At 38.5% G+C, this 22,941-nt stretch overlaps 1 protein-coding gene across 1 annotated transcript in view; it reads left to right on the top strand.

The window, feature by feature from the left end:
- The first annotated feature begins 12,032 nt into the window (after positions 1-12,032).
- Positions 12,033-22,941, top strand: part of LOC108416077 (H-2 class I histocompatibility antigen, Q9 alpha chain-like) — a 471,933-nt gene continuing 461,024 nt past the window's right edge. Inside the window, exon 1 of the mRNA XM_037531717.1 lies at positions 12,033-12,762. Within this exon, the coding sequence (XP_037387614.1) occupies positions 12,702-12,762 (61 nt within the window). The 5' untranslated portion in view covers positions 12,033-12,701. The remainder of the gene's footprint in view (positions 12,763-22,941) is intronic.

Here is a 22,941-nt window from a genome sequence, read left to right as displayed (position 1 = left end):
TAACCGCCGTATGATTTAAAGGAGTGACAAGGAAATTGGAGATAAACACACTGAACACCAGTGAGCCAGACCTTCTCCAACCTGCTCTCTTCATTTCTGCCCAGCAACTCGTGATGCAGAGCATTTTCCTCGGCTTTCCTTCACACAGAGCGGAGAGTCAGGCAGGCCTTGTTTAGGGAGGCACTGACTCTGCAACACCGAATACACTCTTCAAAGTAAATTTGTAAGGTGGATGTAAAGTAAATGACTGTACAACATTCTGTCTTTTGTTCCTGTTAAAGAGAAAAATATTTCTTCTCCACTGTAAAAGTGGTTTAATTTACCTTTGACTCTCTTTATTGTTTAGTGTAAAAAGTCCAGTGTAAAATGATTTTACGTGAAAATATTCACGCTACTGAATTGACCTTCTTCTAAAAAATGAATAACAGAACTTCCTCTCCCCCACCTCTTCTCCATCACTCAGTTTGTTTCACTTTCCTCACCAGGCGTGACTGCAGGGAAAACCACATTCTTCCCAAAATAACCACTCTGTAGATGCTTTTGTTCCAGCAGGTAAAGCTATTTGTATAAATCACCTCTTATTTCTTCAGATTTTCCACTATTTCCCATCATCAACATTCCATATAAACTCAGAAGACTTGTGTGGAGGTTCTCTGGTGGTTCTGGATGGTAAATAAAACGTCTATATTTGTGTTGTAGTCATGGTGACCCCTGGTTCCTATCACCACCACTGTAAAGACACCTGAAGCATTTCACACCGAACCCTCTGAATCTCTCTATTTATATCTCAACCACTATGTAAAACTACAAAATTGTGGAAATCCCCTTTACAGTGTGTTTAAAAACAAAACTATGTGATTGAAAAGTGTATTTTGGCCACATCCAGTAACCAAAAGTCACCACAAGACTATTAAAAATCAAAAACACATGTATACATTAAGGGGGGATGATTGGACTCCCCTTTAATCATTACTGGCTGAGACATAAGTAATCATGATTGGAATAAGAAAATTCCGGATCGTTAGGAGGAATCAACGCTGGTTTTCCCCTCCACTGCTATACTTTCACTATCAACCTGCTCTCCTCATCTTTACGTAGGAACTCGCGACCCAGAGCGTGTTCATACACCACCTCACACAGAGACCTCGTGTTTGATCGTGTGCCTCATTTACTGAGCTGGAGAGGGAATGTAAACGCAGAACCTACAAATACAGTTTTACTGAATCAGTCTTAGTGAATTAAACATGATTTGGCAGATTTCTTCCTCATTGTTGTTTGTGTGAGTGAATGTTCTGCTGATGTTCCCAAACAGACAATAAGAAAGTATGTGTGTGGTGTCTGGGGGGTCAGACGAGGACATGCGGGCTGTCCTGAGTGGAGACGCTTCACACTTTATGTTCTTCTACTGTGTCAAACACAAACTGGTGGGAAGCGTCTCCACTCAGCACAACCTGCATGTCCTCATCTGAACTGGCACAGCCTCTTCATTAGCTCACACAGTCAGTGCTGTACTGAAGAACACAGTGCATTATGCTGACAGTCTGTGTAATTACGTGATTGAGATGTAAACACAGTCGTTCAGAGCAGTTCGGTGTGAAACGCGCTGCTCTAGAGAAATATACAGAGTCAGAACTGTTCACAGTGGTGGTGATAGGAACCAGACGTCCACCTTTAAAAGTTATTACATGAAGTGGTTATGAATACGCTGCCTGATGTCTGAGACACTGTGATTTGATTGATGTCTACAGTAGATTTTGGCCGAATGCATCATATAGCTTCAAATATAATAAAATATCCCTGTCCCTGAACCACAAGAGTGAGGGTGTTGCACTAAAATCAGTGATTTAAAATCACTTCCAGGACACACATTCCTTCTGCAGTAAGAGCCTCTGTAACACATTCCTCTTCAGCTCTGGTCCTAAAGGGCTAAAGTCCAGCACGGTTTGGTGTTTACCCTGCATAAACACCAGCCTTCTAGCTCTGGAATTAGAGCCCTGCTATAAAACATCTAAACATTATCAGATTTTATCAGAGAATCAATTTATGTCTCAGATAATCAGATATTCTGGCTCGGTTTTAAAAACAAACAACAGGCTTGACGAGATTTCAGAGAAGAGTATTTTACATGAGATGCTGGAGGAGCACTTTCACTTTTATTTGTGAAGATTTCTGATTATGATTTTTTAATGGTTTGATTTATGACAAAGGGTGACAGAGTAACACAGTGTGTAGAGCCTCACAGCAAGAAGGGCCTGGCTTTGGTTTCCCAGGGTCCTCTCTCTGTGGAGTTTGTATGTTCTCCTCGTGTCTGTGAGGGTTTCCTCCCACAGTCCATAGACATGAAGTCTAAGTGGCGAATAGGCGAATGGAGATGCTAAATTGGCCCTAAATATGTGGCTGGATGTGAATGTGCATGTCTGTCTGTCTGCCCTGTGATGGACTGGTGACCTGTCCAGGGTGTATCCTGCCTTTGTAATATCTGACTATAAAACACTTCAGTCCTTTATTGATCTGTTTCTGAGGAATGTGGAGAAGGAGGGAGCTGATCTAGGCCTACTGATGGGCTTCTAATGCTACTGATGCCTAATATCTAGTTCTACTCCTCCTCTCTCTGTCATATCTTTCAATATTTTGTAGCTGTAATGTTTCTTTTCTGTAATGTTCCTGGTGTTGTTCTAATGAGAAGTGTCATGCAGCTACTGAGCTCTTTTATTTTTCTGCAGATTTAATCTTTTTTAGTGTCACCACTGATCCAGTGAGTAGCTGGATGTGATTAATAACTATACAGACGTCTGTAGATGGAGCTGTTCTTCATCTGAACAAACCAAAAGAGTTTCTGTGTTTATTCTGGAAATGCAGGGACTTTCCATCCCTCGAGACACTAACATGACCACAGAGGTCCAAACGGCCTGGAGTTTACTGGCTTCACACTGAACTGTGGAAGAATAAAGAGAGAGAAACACCTGCACTTTATCACAGTCTATTATTTTATAAGACGCCGCCTGAGGACAGATCTCCTCCCTTTCTTCAGTGTGTAATGAATGCTCTTCTACTGTATCAAACACAGAGTCAGTGTGAAGCGTCTCCACTCAGCACAATCTGACCTCATCTGACCACCAGCACTCAGTTTATTTCACTTTCTACACCAGTACAGACTGAACAGCTCTAACTCTCACTGCTGTACTGATGGCAGTTCAGTTTACTGAGACAATACTGCTTAAAATTATTCATAATAAACATTTAGCTCTCTAATAATATCATTCCAGCAGAAGGCGGTAAGAGAACTGAAGAAAAAAACAGACCCAAGATAAAAATCCCAGTCCTTCCCCAAAACTGCTCTACTTTCAGTTTATATCAACCTCCACTCTTCATTTCTGCCCAGCAACCCATGATGCAGCAGGTTATTGTGTATTGGCACAGAGAGCAGTCAAACAGGCCACAGTGTGTTAGACTACACTCACTGACTGTTCACATGTCTGATCATATCTTCATATTCAAATGTTCTTCTCTTTTAATACAGATGTCAAAACCATCAAATATGGAATACTAAAACATTAAAAGTGCTGTCTTCTGCTTTGGGCTCTATTTTGGATTCTAAAGCCTCAGTTTATCTTGATGCAGCTGTATGCATTACTGGTAACTTTACAGGAGAAGGAAAAAACCTACTTTACTTTTAATGTAAGTCAATGGAACCAGAATTTTTTCCAAGTCATTTTGGGCCATTTTGTTTGGTCTTATGCATCATGAAATTGGCACACAATGTAAACGCCAACAGTCGTTTTCAAATTATGTCAAAAACTGAAAAGAGACAAAAATGGAGATACGAGGTTTTGTTCTGACAGCAGCGATTTACTGTCTGCTGAAAACTACATTTCCAAATATGTGCATTCACTGTTTTGTCTTGGTCATAAATTATCCATAGGCATCACATTTACTAGTAATATTGGTCTATATTTGTCAAATTTCAAGCATTGAAGCACGTTTTAGATAAACATCTGTAAGACTGAGAAGTAGGTTCAGTCATTTGGGTTCAAACCATTCGCTGTTATGTGTTGTTTATTCAGGTTTCTGGCAAGGAGAAGAAAGGTGACAACACAAACCATTTATTGAACTATTGATTTTCACTTTCCTGTGATCAATAGAAAACGTGCAAACATGAAATGATTTCACTTCTGTTGGTAAAATGATTTCAGCTCTGTTGAACGAAACAGTCCTAATCTTTTACATAAGGAACCGATCTCCCCTCCCCCACCTCATCACCATCACTCAGTTTGTTTCACTTTCTTCACCGGGCGTGACTGCAGGGAAAACGACACTTCTTAGAGAGGATGCACCACACAGGCTTTAGTGTCTCTGCTATTTTAGTTAAGCTCAGCATATAAAACTGAGAGCAGCATCACCTCCAGCCCCTTAAATCAGCTTTATACTGTACCAGATCACCAAACCACAGTTTAAACTTGTGTATAAAAGAATATAAAAGGGATATTAAAGTGAAGGGGTGGCACGATTCCTCATGTTTACCTCAGCGTTTAACTGTGATAGAATTCACACAGTTCAGTATGGCAGAGGTATTATGGGATAAGAAGTCTCTACAGTGATAATCAGCTTATTACTTTTAAGGACACAGACTTTTCATTGATGGATGAGAGATAAGCACAGATATGAACATTCCTGGGCCCAGTTCACCAAAAGCCTCTTAGAGTTAGGACAACTTCCAGAATCATCTTTGTGCTGGTTGTTTTCAGGAAACCAGCCCAGATCAGTGGAGTGGAGTAAAGCTGGTTTTACCAAAGCTCCGCTGCTCTATTTTCAGTTCACACATCAACCTGCTCTCTCCATCTCTACCCAGCAACTCATGACGCAGAGCACAGTCATTTGCTACCTTACACAGAGAAATTACGTCACGTTAGTTTATTTGCTTACCTGTTGACTGAACAGGAGGTCAATGGAGAAAAGAGAAATGTATTTTAACATTTCATTAAAACTGAATTAGTACAAACCTGTTATCTTCACCAAAACAACGGGTTCAGCACCAAAAAGGTTTCTTTTATTATTATAATGTCAATCTTTTACCATTTCAACAGACAAAGAAATATTTAAGCATGAAATGAGTCTATATAAAAATCAAGGTTGTAAACAGAATGATTTCCTTTACTAAAGAACCCTTGAAGAACCATCTTTTTGGTGTGAATGCTGAATCTTGTGACCCACATGATTGATTAAAGGTCATGAGCTAAGCCATTGAGATGTACAAATCATACAGATGAATGCAAAGTCTACAGAAATCTGATAACCATAGAGCACTGAATTAAGCACAAATTTGTTTTCAATATTTGTTTTTTTTACTTTGTGCGTATGAATATTCCTCTACTGTATTACAAACCCAATTCCATGTTGGCACAGTATATGAAACACAAATAAAGCCAGAAAGCAGTGATTAGTAAATTCTGTTTGACCAGAAGTATGTTTACTACTGTGTTACACCACCTTTATTGTTATAGCACTGAAGGAGACAGGTAGTTCAGTCTAGCACTCACACTCTCTGATTATGCAGTCATGCTGCTGTAAGACCAGCAAAATGTTTCTTGGTCTTGCCATGTTGAAATGATCATAGGTGTCCCTGAAAAAGATAACACCTAATAGGCAGCGTATGTTGCTTTCACAGATGTGCAATAACCCATATCATAGGCACTAATACCCCCCTGTACTGTGACAGACACTGGATTTTGAACTTTACACTGGTAATAATCTGGATAGCCCTTTACTTCTTTGGCCTGGAGAACACAACATCCATTATTTCCATAAATAATCTGAAATGTTGACTCATGAGACCACAATACATTTCAATATGCATCAGTCCAATTGCAGATTAGCTTGAGCCCAGAGAAGTCAGCAGTGTTTCTGGACATTGTTGACATATGACTTCCACTGTGCATAGTATAATCTTTACATGCATTCGTGGATGCAGTGACTGACAGTGTGCATTGACAGTGGTTCATCAAAGTATTCCAGAGCCCTTGCAGTGATGTCCATCTGAGGGGTTGAAAGTCATGGGCATTCAGTTGTAGTTTTCGGCCTTGTTTTTTACAAGTGGAGATTTGTGATTGTGATGGAGTTTATTCAGCTTCATACTGCAGTGATCTTGTGACATGAATCTTTTTAAATAACAGAAAATACTAATAGTGATAATTAGGTCATTTCTATGAAGAACAAGATTTTTAATGACCATGATCAGCCTCCCTGAATAACTGATACTGTTTTTTTCCAGCATGATGCTAATTAGTAATAACAAATGAAAAATAAGTAAGAACAAATAAGAACATTTGAGATCAGCTGATGCTCCTCTCCACTGCTCTATTTTCAGTTTACCAACCAACCTTTGCTCCCCATCTCTACCTGGCAACTCGTGATTTGCTCATACACAACTTCACACACAGAGAATGAAGTTACGAATGAATGAATGAATTAATGAAATTAGTTTAAATTAAAATTCGAAGATTGCAGTAGTTTTCCTTGAGCTTTGTAATGCTGGAGTGTAGCTTGTGCACAAACTCATAGTCACAGATATCATCTCTGCTTAGGGTAAAAATGAAGGGCAATAATGTGTGTAAACATATCTTCTACAGTAAAGTGTGTAGAATAGCAGGGAGTGTATTTGAACAGTTCAGTGCAGGGAAACCCCAGAAATCCCAACTCTACTAACATCAATATAATAAACAATCTTTTATGACCTGGTTTATTACAGATTTGTCTCTCCAGCTCATTTCTCTACAAAGAATTCACTGATTGACTGTAACAATGCTGTGCCGAAGCACCACAGTGCCGCTGAAGCTGTGATGTCTAACTAACGTCACACTTAAATTTATCCTAGTTTTACCTTTTTAAAGATTTCTCTAATTCAGCATGTTGTGAATTTTGCTCTACATGAGTCATTTCTATGTGTGATTCTCTCATACTTGTTTTTTAATCTTTGGTCAGGTATTTTCTAATTTTCTAGGTCTTTGGTTGAATAATAATTTCTTAAGCGATACCCAAATCACTGATTAGACACAGAAAATATAATATATGATATATCATTTATTCAAAGGGACTTTCCATTCTCCTCTGGCACACAAACAGGTTTGGTAACTTAGTCCACACAGTGCCAAACAGCACCAGGGAGTTCACAGACTTCATACTGAGCTGTAGTAGAGCAGAGAGAAAGAAACAGCTACACTTTATCACAGCATATTATTTTATAAGAGTGATTAACAGACTTCATCTGAGCACAGATTTCCTCTATTTCTTCACTGTTCATGAATATTCATCTACTGTATCAAACACAAACAGTCAGTGTGAAGCGTCTCCACTCAGCATAATCTGACCTCATCTGACCACCAACACTCAGTTTATTTCACCTTCTACACCAGTACAGACTGAACAGCTCTAACTCTCAGTTCTACACTAAAGTCGGTTCTTTGTATTGTGGATGTCTACAGTAATCATTTGATTAAATCTAACACATCATCATAAGTCAGTTCCACCTTATTCACCAGAACTGATAAACCAAGTGTTCATGCCACACTGTGACACTTTAAAACACAACTTTGTAGATGTTTAGTAGATGATTTTAATAAACAGTAACAATGTACTCTTCAGACACTTCAAATCACTCGCATGAGGAACGTGAATCACACTTATTGGCTGTAATCAGCATCTCACATTAATGCACAGTATATTCTGGTGTGTTTTGAGATGTTTAGGCATCATGACACCAAGAATGATCAGTTTTTACCTGCTGCTTGGTCTGTCTCCAGTGATGAAAGAGAGTAAGGATAAATTACTGTTTAAATAGGCCTTTCCTCAGTTTACAAATCATCCTCCACTCTTGATTTCTGCCCAGCAAAGCATGATTTACAGCATTTCACTGGGCTTTAGAGAGAAATCAGTAAGATCATTATGTAGGACTGCAGGGACCTTTTCTGTCTTTTATTTCAGTGGAAAAAAATAATTTTTAGTTAAACTTCAAAAGCTGGTGACTTGATTTACAGAGCGATTGATTTGTCTTTAATGGTCAGTAGGAAAAGTAGACAGTAAATGACTTTATTCTAAAAACATTTACTTTGTAGAGTTAGAAATGCCTTTTTAAAGTTATTATGGAAGATAAGATCTTCTCCTCCCTCACTTCAACACCAAAATGATTGTTTCACTTTCGTCATCAGTGAAGGCTGAACTGAAAAACATCGTCGTCGTCATCATCATCATCAGCAGCAGCAGCATCATCATCATCATCGTTGCGTTAACCGCTTAATCCAGATAGGGTCGCGGTGACTGAAAAACAAGCAAAAAAAAAATTAAATAAATAAATGGTGGTTCACACACTGTGTTAAGATGATATAAACCTATTATGATGAGCTCATCCTGTAAAGCTGTGTGTATGAATGTGAAGACAGTGTTCCTGCAGCCCTTTCAGAGACATCGCTGTAATGTCCAGAGGGAACTTTCACTCCAGGTCTGCAGAGGCGTTTAGGTGCTGAGGATATCTTGTGTTAGATTCAGTAAATAAACATTAAGTCAATACATTCAGTAAATTATATTTATCTACAGAAACTAACATGAAAATAAACAGCAGATCAAACAACAGTATAACTGTCAATCAAAACACAAATAGTGATAATGTTAGAGACAAACTGGACCCTGGACCGTCTTGAGTATGGATTGCCCATAATAAATCTTGCTTGTCCACCTCATCATCGCTCCCCGGCATTACACAGTTTAGAGTTTGTGAGGTGACTGTGCTCTGGGTGATGAAGTTTTCCTCTTATACAATGTTAAAGTGGCTCGTCAAATCTACTTAAAACACTTCTTCATGTGGTAACAAGTAAATTAACTAGTTTTACTTAAATAAACACTTTAAATGAACGATTCTTTCAAAGTAAATTTTTGAGTTGCTTGTTACCACATGAAGTCATTTTATGTAGACCTGACGAGCCACTTTTGACAGTGTAAGAACTGTATTGCTGATGTTCTGCAGGAGGGAGCTTATTGTGAGATGTCGCTGCAGTGTTTTGTAGCTGTAGAGTAGTTTGAATATAAAATAAACTGCTGTGCTCAGCTGTGTGTTTCTGCAAGAAAGGGTATGAAAAGTTTTGAGAAGGTGAACTTGTCATTGAAAAATGCTTCTTCGCTGTTGTAAAACTGTAGTTACAGTTTGTATTTTCCTAAATCAGTTATAGCGGTCAATAATCTATATGTTTTTCATATCATTGTTTATGTGACAGATGATCAATGCATCACTCAAATGTCCATCACTTTTTTTGAAACAGTCTTTCCGACAACAAGTCTCTTGTTCCCATCCAGTTCACTATAGAACATATGCTACATAGTGAATAGTGAATGAATTAACAGGTGAACCATTACAAACGCAGTGGTAAGATTCAAATATAATCCACTCCATAACAGTGTTACACTTTGACCTACTTTAAACCTGTTTACAGTGAACTACCAGCAACAGTTCTACTGCCAATAGCTCTTCATTACTGCTGTATGCCAGCACCGACTTACAGCAGTAATGAAGACTAGAAGAGTAGATTCAAATCAATATTTGTAATTAGCTTTTTTGTTTGTTGTTTGCTGACTGAATGAAAGAACTTACTCATTTGGCTGAGAAATACATTGTTTGAAGGAAAAGTTTGCTTGTGTGTGTGCTCAGTGTTGTTTGTGTGTTTGTTAGACCAGAAGAAATTCTGTTATTTTGAATTCCAGCGTGGTGCCGTAATCCAGTCCAGTCGTGAAATTTCCTCACTACTAAATATTCCACAGTCCACTGTCAGTGGGATTATAACAAAGTGGAAGTGATTGGAACGACAGCAACTCAGCCACGAAGTGGTCGGCCACGTAAAATGACAAGCCTTACATCACCAAGCGCAATGCAAAGCGTGGAATGCAGTGGTGTAAAGCGCCGCCACTGGACTCTAGAGCAGTGGAGACGAGTTCTCTGGAGTGACCAATCACACTTCTCCGTCTGGGAATCCGATGGACGAGTCTGGGTTTGGTGGTTGCCAATTATTATTAAACCCTATGGATTAAGAATGGGATGTCACTCAATTTCATATGCGCGTAAAGCCAGACGAGTGAATACTTTGCGTACATACGAGCAGTATAGTGTACATAGGCTCCAACTCCTCCTGTGACCCAGAAGGATAAGCAACTTAGAAAATGTGTGTGTGTGTGTGTGTGTGTGTGTGTGTGTGTGTGTGTATATATATATATAATATATATATATAAAAAGTAGATATATTTTATATTTTCCAATGGGCTAAACTAAAATGAGCTGATATGCCACATTTAAATTTGTCCTCTTTAGAGTACATGTTCATTTATTTTCACCACAGATCAGGTATTATTTGGGTGGTGGGTCATTCTCAGCACTGCAGTGAAATAAATGCTATGGGTCTAAAATTATTTAGGACATGGGAATTCCATACACCTGTTGGCTGATAAACCACTGATGTAGGAGGCAAAACCATATCAAAATCACATAAAATGACAGCATCGTATGTACAGAGTCTTGGATATACTTATGCAGTAAAATGCCGTATGAAGCTCAGATGGGATCATCATGTTGTCTGACTACCATTTCTGGTGGTCAGGGATTGCATGAGGGCTGTTCAGTAGCAAACAAGGCAGCATAGTAACCAACGTATCAGGCATATCACCACCATCAGATACACACTTCTTATTTATTTATACGTTTGTTTTTGCAACACTTTTTGAATGTTCAACCAAGCTGCAGAGTCTGGAGCTCGTGCTAACAAATAATAAAATAAACAGGAAAATAAATAAAACAGGTTATCCAAGTCGTTCTAGAAACAAACATCTTGAATGAAATATTCCTGTTAGGTATAACAGCTTCATGTAAAACTACATTATTTATCATTTATTTGATATTGTTTAGAAAGAAGCTTACTGTCTGACCTGTACTGGCTGCATAAAGACAATTATATGTATTATATATATTATAGCCTTTTACTGACAGCAGTACAGTCGTCTTTCTGCACATTTCAACACACTTTAGTGGTAAAAACAAAACTAAGCAGCGTTACAAACACTGATAAGGAGTTACTGAAGAGTTTATTGACTGGCGCTCACAGAGCTCTGACCTCCATCCCGTCCAACACCTTTGGGATGAACTAGAGCGGAGATTGGGAGCCAGACCCTCTCGTCCAACATCAGGGTCTGACCTCACAAATGCTCTTCTGGAAGAACGGACAAGAATTCCCACAGACAGATGCCAAAATCTTGTAGGAAGCTTCCCAGAAGAGTGGAAGCTGTTCGAGCTGCAAAGGGGAGCAACTCCATATAAATGCCTGCGGATTTAGAATGGGATTTATAAAAGCTCCTGTAGGTGTGATGTGTAGGTGTCCCAGTACTTTTGTCCATATAGTGTATATCCTTTTAATAGAACGTCTGTGTTTGATTTTAATCTCCATAAAATAAACTGGATAATTTCCATGTATATTTTAGAACATTTTGACAAGGATTTTACTCAGGTGTTTATTTTTTACTGTTTTCCCCTTGAAGCATTTCACCGATTCATCAGCGTATTTGATATGAATGATTTCTACTGATTGCACAAGTGTTTAATTAATATTGATTTATGGATTTGATGTATTCGTGCCTTTTGAAAGCAGTGCTTTTATAAGTTATGGCTAAATTCTTTGCTTTTGCTGGAAAGTGATGTATTTTGGTGTATTTAGTAAGATTTTGGGGATTTGGGTTTAAGGTTTTATAAAAATTAGACATGATTTCTTAAAAAAGTGTATTTTAGCAATTAGGGCTGGGTAATAAATGTAGACTCTTTCTGACTTTCACTCTAGTGGATCATCATCATCATCATCATCATCATCGTTGACCACTAGTCCAGATAGGCTCGCGGTAGCAGTTGGGAGAGCAGAGAATCCCAGATGACCCTGTCCCCTGCAACTTCCTCCAGCTCATTCCCGGGAACCCCAAGGCCAACTTGGAGATCTAGATTATCTTTGAGTCCATATTTCCACTTTTATCTGGCTGAGATTTTGGGTTTCAGTACCCAAACATAAACATAAGTACAGTTTCTCTGTACTCTTTTCCCTGATTGTAATGTCCTGATATATACAGTGTATTTCACATTGTGTTTGTTTACATTGTTTCTGCATGTGGCCTGATTGTTTTCTTGCTCTACTTGTGTTTGTGTTTAATCTCTGAGTCCTCCTGATTCTGTTCTCCTGAACACTGACAGCACCACACATTCCCCTTACATGGAAATTTCACGCCTCCATTCTGCACTTCAACCTCCTGTCAGATCCGGTGAGCTGCAGTTCAGAGTGAAAACTGAACTCATGTCTAAACCTTTACTGACTGCAGAGCAAAGCTGTCCATTATCCATCATACTCCTCTATGAGCTGCAGTCTTTCAGTTTCAGTATCAACCTGCTCTCCTCCTCTCTGCTCAGAGACTGATGACTCAATACTGACTCATTTCTCTTTGGTTAGAGCTCCTGGATCCTGAATTCTCATTGGTCAGACTTGCTCTATGTAACCTTCCCTCGGCATGTTTGTAGTCATTTTGAGTGAGGAGGTGAGACAGCAGGAACCTCTAAGAGAACCGAGGATTGGAACAGAGGATTGGACTGTGCCTGGAGTTTATTAACACTGAGATCTAGATCCAGTCTAAAGGGAGGGATGGGAAGCATCATGAAGACCTTCATTTTCCTCGCCCTCACAGTTCATCTGGCTGCTGCAGGTCAGTTTGGTGGTCTTATAATAACAAGCAGCATCTGAAAATAACAAGTAGCAGTTAAAACGATGTGGAGCCGTAATGAAATGTGGTTAGGCTTTAGGATCAGGATATACGAGTCAATAAACGCAGTGAAATAAAACACGAGCCATATTCTAGTATTTCATATTCTCAGGATTCAGAAAAGAAGCTTCCTTCAGTTACAGATGCCACTGGATGTCTATGTTGACTTCACTGCCGCTCCATTTTAAATCAAGATATCTGAGCAAGTTTAACTTTCAAACTCAGAAAGGTTCTGAATGTGTAACTGCTCTGTTTACACCATCATTACTGGTAAATAACAGAATTAAAGCTATAGATCAGTTTGTACAGCATCAGATCACAATGTTTATTACAGGAAGAATATCAGGATGCAGGGATTGTTTTGGAGAAGAAAAGCTTAAAAACAAGAAATGAGTGTAACTGAAATTGGTTTAAAAGCTAGAGGTGGACATGTGGAGCTTTGTCTGTAGTATAAAGACACCTCTTGATGGTCTTCTGGTGGTCTAGGATGCTCATTGTATTCTGTGTCTCACCTGGACTGATAGCCTGATGAAGTTGTCAGTGTTGATAACGTTTTTAATGCTGTTCAGAAAGCGCTGCACTGTAAATTATAGATGGTGTTTATAGTGAATGAGTATAAAGACACGAGACTGAGGTTAGTTTCGTTTTTAACATTGGGAGCTTAGTTCTGCCTCACTACTGCTGACGTTCACTTTGGGGGTGTGGCTAATAAACTCATTTAACCTGACTAGAATATATTCGATCGCTTACAGTATTAACACCAATAATGGCAAGAAATCTAATGAATTACAACAGTTTAATTAAGGCTGTCAAATTTAAAGGGTGTTACTAATTATTTAACAAAATATCTGACTGGACCCACATATGACCGCTTATAATAATCATAATAATAATATAATAATAATAATAATAATGTAGCATTCCCCATTTGAATGATGGTTTAGGACTTGATTGACGGTTCATGGAATATTTATTCCCTGAAACCTTTGAAGCAAACAGCTTAAAGAAAATAAGAGTGCAATAAGAAACTCATCCACGTCTCGTTATTACAACTTTCCCTAAACCTCCCTGCTGATCAGAGCCTAATGAAGTTCCTTTCTAATGGGAATTGGCTTAATGGTTTCCAATAGTTTCCTGCAGACCTTAGATCCCATTAGAAAACCATCAAATACATTTAGAGTCACCCACTGGTCACCTGTTAAACCATTAGGATCCTTTAGACTGTGAAATCAACCTGTTAAAGGAAGGCGAAGCACATTAGACGAACCATCAAGGCTCCAACATGACAAGCAGTGCAAACCACACAGCAGCGCTGAAACGCTCGGACACCAGCCGCTGCGTGGCGGTCAGACCAGCTTCAGCCACTGTCGAGGACAGAAACTCTGATCTCACCGCCCATAAACGATGTCATTCAGCGGTAAACACACCTGGAGCCTCTTCCCGGGGCATTAACCCGCATTAAATACCCCCGAGCTCCGTGTGAGTGACCAGAGTCCAGCTTCTGGCTTTTCTAACACCGAGAATCTTCAGCTCAACACAACTGACCGCCTTCAAAATAAAAGTCCCGCATTCTCAGAGGAAACGAGAAACTGGGTCTTAAGGTTTTCTAGGTCAGTCACACAAAGCGATAAGGAGGCGTTCCTGCCGCCTTTGAGGTCATTTACACGATAAATTAACGCTAGAAAATTTAATTGGCTGCTGATTTTCCGCTTGTAGGCTGTTTGGTCTTTTATTTTTATGTAAATGTCTAGAACATGTGGTTTTTATTTAATCTAGAATCAGTGAGCTGTGTGGTTTGTAGCTGCTGGGTTATGAAGCTGTAGCTTGTCTGGGCTGTGATGACTGCGCTAATTAAAATGTCTTATTAATGATGTTTTTCAGCCTCTCACTCTCTGCAGTACTTCTACACTGAGTTACTCCAGGAATAAACTTCCCAGAGTTCACTGTGGTGGGTCTGGTGGATGGAGAGCAGATTGATACTATGACAGTGACATCAAGAAGATGATCCAAAGACAGAGTGGATCGAGAAGAGTGAGGGTGAAGATTACTGGACCAGAGTGACACAGATCACAGGGACACAGGAGAACTTCAAAGCTAATGTGGCTATAGCAATGAAGCGCTTCAACCAGAGCGACGGTGAGTGTGAACCCACTCTGGGCTGTTCAGCACTGACCTCCAGCTCTTCACACCGCTGCGTCTGAGCTTCTGGCTTCTGTTCTCTCATTTAGCAGTCAGGCTCATTTTCTCCAGGAACCTCTCAGAGGAGCGGGGGGGGGCAGAGGGGGGGGGGGGGGTGAAACGATCCGGTGAACATTTGATTCATTTACACCACAATAACAGGACTGATCGGTGAAATTGATCCCATGGATCAGCCCAAAGCCCCACGTGTGGAACCTTCTCCCTGCTGTTCTCGCTGTCGCCGGTTCCGCTCAGATTAAAGGTTTTTATTCGTTTAGTTTAAAATATCTAAGAAACATTTTCCGCTCAGAGTAACGTCCCTGTGTTCGGACCAAACCCTGAACAGAAGGTTTCCCACAGTCCTCCGTTTCTCTCTGGCTTAGGGTTTTGGTGGAGTGGGTTTATCTGAGGTGGTTCTGAGGAGAAGCGCGAGCGGTTCTGAGCCCGTTTACTAACAGCTGTGAGACCACCGTCTCTGCGCTCCTCTTATTCACAGTGTTAAAGTGGATGAAGTGCAGCAGAGACTCCACCTGCTGACTCTATTGTGTATTTAGGATTTCAGAAATAAACTAAATGAATATCTATCATCATAAATACTAACATCAAATAAAATTCAACATAAAATGAATTTTTTTCATCTTAATGGCGAAAAATCGACTTCATTAAAACAGTAAAAGTAACTTTTTGTAGAACTGTTCCAAACTAACTTTCACACCTGTTTGAGTTTATTTATTTATTTGTAAATGCATTTTATATAGAATTCTCTCATTTCTATTGAATAGATGATTCATTTCTAAAGGCCGTATTTTAGGTTCTTGGCCTAAAATTGGTTCAAAACTTCTTCACGTCTAAAACTCCATTTTACAGTGTCTTGACTTTTATTTTATCAAGAGAACCTCCAGCTTTTTCCTTCAAACTGTATCCTGTATAAGAAGAGCCCTGGATTAGCTGGACTCTATATAGTCTGCACAGTTAATCCAGCCGTGATGAAACTGAGCAGAAGTGTGTTTCCTGTGGAGGATCGGCAGCTAATGGTCACTCTGAACCTCAGAGATGACCTGGAATCTGACCAGGGCTGCTCAGACGATTCAGTCCATCTGTATTTCACCCCTAAAGCTTGACCTGCTTCACTGGTCGCATTTCATATCAGCAGTTCCTCAGATTAACAGTCGAGTGAGGGTTTAAATCCATTCATCTCTGGGTAAAAGACGTCCAGCAGCTGCCTCAGTTTCAGACTCGGAGTCAGTGCCTCAGTGATGAGGCTGAGCTTTAGTCCATGATGTTCTCAGCGAGCGGGTTTGAGCTGGTAGAGAATCAGGCTGACCGTCTCTCTGACCTCTTTACACACAGAGCTGAAGACGCTGTTCATGCAGGGACACTTTAAATCCCTCTTTATCAGGGAGAAATATTTCAGTTTAAATATTTCACCTTTCATGAACACCCAAATTATTATTATTATTTTATTGTTATTATTATAATATAATTCTTATTATTGTTGTTATTATTTTATTATTATTATCATTTTTATCATCTTAACAGTAAAAATCTACGTGGTAACAGTGAAAGTAATTTAAAGGTGAAAGTAAATAAAGTCTGATGTTTATTTTTAGTTTGATTTTAATTTAGTATTAATCATATTTTCAGATTATGAGTTTTAACTTTACTTTGTATTTTCCTTAATAGTGTTTATTGGTTAAAATAAATCATTTATTAATTCATTAAATTTATTAAATTAAGAGTTTTTTAGGTGAACTGAGATTCTTACAGTGAATAAATTTAAAACTCAGATTAATATATTTATTTAAATCAACAGTTTCATGTTAATAAATGATCAGAACAGCTTAATATATTTTATGACTGCAGATCAAATTTCAGTCGTGTTTAATTTTTTAAATATTATGACTCATATAGATTTCTATATTTTATCAAATTAATTATTAATTTCTAAATGAGGTATTTTAAGTTATCGGCCTAAAATGGTTTTAAAATGTCTTCACATCTAAAATGTTTAAAACTCTTAAATATTACTTCATTTTAATGTAAGATATTTAACTTATTTTAGATTCTCTCCATTATTATTATTTATTATTATTATTATTATTATTTTTGACTGTTTGTGTTTATAATATCAGGATATTCTCTCGTCTCTCAGATTTTATTGAGAGCTGATAAATTTATAAATAACAGATTTTCATAAATATCTGCCCCTTAATTAAATAATTAATGTAAATATGTCCACATCGTTATAAGCTGTTATAACATGTTTATTACAGTCAGTCAGTGGTTATTGTTCCAGTCTAATCTTTATGTTTATATCTTTTATCTCATTTTTTGCTCTCGTGTTTTTAAGCTACTCTATAAAGCAGCTGCCAGGCTGCAGTCGTGTGTAAAAGTTTGAGCACCCTGGATAAACTCCGTTTTATTGAGTTTGTAAGTGAAGATAAATGAACTCCGGCTCTTCAGAGACACTTAAACACGACATTTCCCTGCATTTCCTGTTTATTTCCTGAGTTTAACATATTAGAAATAAATAAACATCAAATAGAAAGGGTGCCATTATTTTTGCACAGGCTGTATATTATAGTTCATTTCTCCAAAATGTGAAGTTCAGTAAATAAACAGTAACTGAGCGTTAAAATCAGAGCTGGTTAAACTGATCTGAGACCCTGACTGTGAAACTCTGAAGCCCCTCAGATGAAGGTTTGATATCTGCTCTATTAAAATGATGCTGACTGAGTTCTGGAGACTCTGATGAGATGATTTTCAGAAGAAGAGCTGGAAGGACTTTCCCAGCTTTCCTGCTCTCTGAGTCTCAGACTGCAGAGTAAATACTGACACCTGGTGGATCAGATGAGAATGACACGTCACACTTTACTGCACTGATTCACTCAGAATGAAAACCGAGTTCAGTTTAATTCACACACAGATGAAGAGAAACGCAGAGACAGTCAGTCAGAAACATAAACCCAGTGATTTACTGATCAGAATCAAATCAAATCAGGGAGAAATAATATAAAATAAAGGAAATAAAATAGAAATAATATAAAATAAAGAAAATAAAGAAAAAAAAGATTTACTGTAAAATAACAGAAACTTACTGTAACAATCAGCCAGCGAGCTGCTGTACTTCACTCTACAGTAAAGTTGAGTGGTTTATTTGGTGAAACCTGTTTAATATGAATATTAATGAGATTCTAATGAGTCTGAGCTTTGATCTGCGGGAGCTGCAGTGTTTACAGTGACGTCACCAGCTGAGAGGACAGAGGGTCAGACTCTCCACCTGCAGGTCAGGATGGACAGAGTGGAGCTCTGGTGTTTAGAAGAGCCCAGATTAAAGCCTGAGATCAGCAGAAGTTCAGCTGCAGTGGAGAGTAAAGGCTTTCCTGCAGCAGCTTCAGCTACAGTGACACCACAGAGCTGAAGACGCTGTTCATGCAGGGAGACTTTAAATCCCTCTTCATCAGAGAGAAATGGTTAAGTTGAAATATTTCAATTTTAATGACCACCCAAGTTATTATTATTATTATTATTGTGTTAATAATATTTTTAGTATGTTATTATAAATATTATTATTATTATTATTATTGTCATTTTTATTATCTTAACAGTAAAAATCTACTTGATAACAGTGAAAGTAATTAAACAGTGAAGGTTTGATTTTAATTTAGTTATTAATCATATTTTCAGATTCTGAGTTTAACTTTTACTTTGTATTTTCCTTAATAGTGTTTATTGTGTTAAATAAATCAGTTATTAATTCATTAAATTTTATTAAATTAAGAGTTTTTAGGTTGAACTGAGATTCTTACAGTGAATAAATTTAAAACTCAGATTAATATATTTATTTAAATCAACAGTTTCCTGTTAATAAATGATCAGAACAGCTTAATATATTTTTATGACACTGCAGATCAAATTTCAGTCGTGTTTAATTTTTTAAATATTATGACTCATATAGAATTTCTATATTTTTATCAAATTAATTATTAATTTCTAAATGAGGTATTTTAAGTTATCGGCCTAAAATGGTTTTAAAATGTCTTCACATCTAAAAATCCATTTTAAAGAGTTTTTACTCTTTTATTTTATCAAAAGAAACTTCTTCTGTTTTCTTCACCTTTTCCTGAATTAGAACAGCGTTATTTAATGTGTTAAATGATGAATTAATATGAGTAATGTATATAAATTACAGATGTGCTCCAGCTGCTTCACACTGACCACATGTGGAGCAGGATTTACTTTAAAAGCTTCCCCGTAAAAGCTGCTAGTAAATGTAACAGAGCGCGTGTTGAGTGACGGTTGACTGGGAGTTCTGGGGGATTTCATGGGGAATTCTTCAGTAAAGGCTCTGCAGCTCCTCATTCAGAGGTGTTTTAATGACTGGAGCTCATTAGATTTTACTCACACTGTAAAACCTCATTAAGGCTTCATTAGTAAACCCACATACTAATGCCAGCAGTGTTGCAGCAGAGCATCAGTGAGCTGCTCCTCACACGTTTCACATTATGGTGTTTATTTATTAAATGAGGAGGCCGGAAAACACACAACAGCCAATAAGGACAGAGCAGATTCTAACGGTCATCTCCTTCACTGTCACCCCAATGGAAAGGCACTTCCAGTAAGAATGAAAGGATGAACTGGGCAGTTAGGATCAAAGATAAAAGAAGGACAAAACAAACGATGTCGGTCTTTCATCACATCCAGCTGGAGTAAAGCTTTAGATACGCTGTGAGTCTGAATGTGTGGCAGGTGTGTCTGGGAATGTTTGGGAAGCATGAAAAGTGTGAGGAGTGAGCGAGTGAGGGAGTGAGTGAGGGAGTGAGGGAGCGAGTGAGCGAGGGAGGGAGGGAGGAGGGGCTGTCCCTGTGGGCCCGTCAGCCATGTCTGTGTAAACGATGAAGATTTGGAGAAAGTTTTAGAGCTTCCAGCTCAAGAAGCAGAAGAATCCAAGAACAGGAGTAAATCTCTTCAGCAGCTGTCAGACGGTTTCTAAAGCCTCACCTGCTGCACAACACAAGTATCACAGAGTCGCAGTGCACAACTGACATTTTTACATCAGTCGTCTTCTCTGCAGAGACTGAACTTCTGGAGAACCTCTCAGAGCATCCAGATCAAGTGAGATCTTCTGAAACACTTCAGCTGTGTGTCTCAGCTTAGGGCAGACCTGAGATTCAGGGAATAGACTGAGCCCATGAGCAGAAGGCAGGCGTCTGAGATTCCTACATCCATCCAGTACCTCAGGTCCCTCAGTAGCAATGATCACGCTGTCTGGGCAGCACCTTCCTCTGCTGCAGCACTGGCACCACAGTGACCTTCATCACGAGGTCAGCAAAGCTGTCTCTGATCAAGCCTTTGCTGATATCCTGCCAAACAGTCGCAAAGTCAGAGCACTGAGCAGGATTAAACGGTCCCTGCAGACTTCCCAACACAATTCCCAACTACTGTCTGAAGCCAAAGAAGAAATGGGAAAACGCTGAAGTTTGGCTGGTGGTCTTTAATGAGCTCCTCACAGGACCCTCCCAGGAACGGCAGCGGAGTCTCTGACTCGAAAAACCGCCGCCGCTCCGTTTGGACCGAGCCGGACTGTCCGCGGAGTCTCTGACGTCACTGCGTTTGCGTCAGCGAAGCGGCTTTTAGCGTCAGTCTGAGTTTCGATCACAGAAACCGGTGAACTCAGAATCAGATCAGCGGCGCGTTTGATAAACAGCCAGTAATAAACCGGAGTATCTGTGGAATCACGGAGCGGCCAGACGGCGGCGCTAACGGTCATGTAGAAAGAGCTTCAGTGACCTTCACTCTGTTCACCATGTCTAATCAGGATTAATGAGATATTAAACTATTAATACAAATAAACAGAAAAACTGTTACACTTTATTAATGACGCTCTATATTTCTTTATAAAGTCTGTTTATAAAGTTAAAATGTTTAAAACTCTTAAATATGACTTTATTTTAATGTTAAACTTATTTTAGATTCTCTCCATTATTATTATTATTATTATTATTATTATTATTATTATTATTATTATTATTATTTTGACTGTTTGTGTTTATAATATCAGGATATTCTCTCGTCTCTCAGATTTTATTCAGAGCTGATAAATTTATAAATAACAGATTTTCATAAATATCTGCCCCTTAATTAAATAATTAATTTAAATATGTCCACATCGTTATAAGCTGTTATAACATGTTTATTACAGTCAGTCAGTGGTTATTGTTCCAGTCTAATCTTTATGTTTATTATCTTTTATCTCATTTTTTGCTCTCGTGTTTTTAAGCTACTCTATAAAGCAGCTGCCAGGCTGCAGTCGTGTGTAAAAGTTTGAGCACCCTGGATAAACTCCGCTTTATTGAGTTTGTTAGTGAAGATAAATGAACTCCGGCTCTTCAGAGACACTTAAACACGACATTTCCCTGCATTTCCTGTTTATTTCCTGAGTTTAACATATTAGAAATAAATAAGACATCAAATAGAAAGGGTGCCATTATTTTTGCACAGGCTGTATATTATAGTTCATTTCTCCAAAATGTGAAGTTCAGTAAATAAACAGTAACTGAGCGTTAAAATCAGAGCTGGTTAAACTGATCTGAGACCCTGACTGTGAAACTCTGAAGCCCCTCAGATGAAGGTTTGATATCTGCTCTATTAAAATGATGCTGACTGAGTTCTGGAGACTCTGATGAGATGATTTTCAGAAGAAGAGCTGGAAGGACTTTCCCAGCTTTCCTGCTCTCTGAGTCTCAGACTGTAGAGTAAATACTGACACCTGGTGGATCAGATCAGAATGACACTCTTATTACTGATGAGTCATGAAGCACATATTTGTAAATGTCCATCAAGAACATTCATCTGAAGTTCTCAGACATGTTTTCATCTTTTAATGACATGAGTGCAAACATCAAAGAGGACCAGTCTCACTATCACAAAGCTTTTATTATCTTTACAGCCCTCAAAACAAATATTCAGAATAAAAATCTTGACATCATTTTTGCTATATAAGTGTAAAAATATTGCCTTTTTATTTGAGAATATATAAAGCTTGATTTCTACACGTACCAGGGTTCACTTGGACTATTGGTTTTGTTTAGCTTTACAACTTTGGAAAAATCTAAATTCCTGTGGAATTTCACAGTTTTACTTTGAGTCAGTCAGTATGCTTCTTTGTGATGCTGAAAGACAGTGCTGCTATAAATAAATTCAACTGTATTAGTACTGAAACATCTTCATGTGCTGAAAAAACAGCCTTAAGATTTCAGGAAGTCTTCTGAAGCAGCATCACATCAAGACTGCAGCTCTTCTCACAGACACAGAAAACACAGAAAACCCGAGCTGAGGCGGGCTGTCTGTACCTGAACTAACACAGGGGTAGCTGCTGTAAAATGTGCTCACATTAAAAATGCTTGTTCAGCAGAGTTAACGTAAATATTTGCTGATGTCTTAGATTCCATTGTGTTTTGTTTTTGTTGCCGTTTTTCTTCCATCACTTCCATCGTGAACTTAGGTTAATATATATGATTTTATGGCCGCTTCAGAATCAACTGTGAAAATGTAATTACGTTCGACTCAACTTCTACTGTTGCTACTGGATTCCCAGTTAATAAGGATGCTTTTTTGTTGTGAGTTTGAAGGAGGTGTCTTGGTGGATGGTTTTCTGGTCCATTTCTGTTGTCAGTGAGTTTGAAGGGATTGAGTGAGTGGATGGGAAAGACATGGTGCTGTGGTGATTCTTAGGACATGAGTCTTTTTGATGTCACTGGTGCCTTTTTCCTTGTTTGCCTTTTTCTTTGTGGCTTTGGTGGCAAAAACATTTTTTTCAAACCTCTAACATCACGCATCACCTTCTGACAATAAACCACAGCCAAATTTGACTAAGAGCTTTAGAGTTGTACATTACAATGTGATCTGTGTTTGTCTAAACGTTCAGTAAATTTCTGAAACTTG

The sequence above is a fragment of the Pygocentrus nattereri genome, chromosome 20 (genome assembly GCF_015220715.1).
Source record: "Pygocentrus nattereri isolate fPygNat1 chromosome 20, fPygNat1.pri, whole genome shotgun sequence".
Taxonomy (NCBI): Eukaryota; Metazoa; Chordata; class Actinopteri; order Characiformes; family Serrasalmidae; genus Pygocentrus; species Pygocentrus nattereri.
This window is presented reverse-complemented; position numbering and strand designations above follow the sequence as displayed.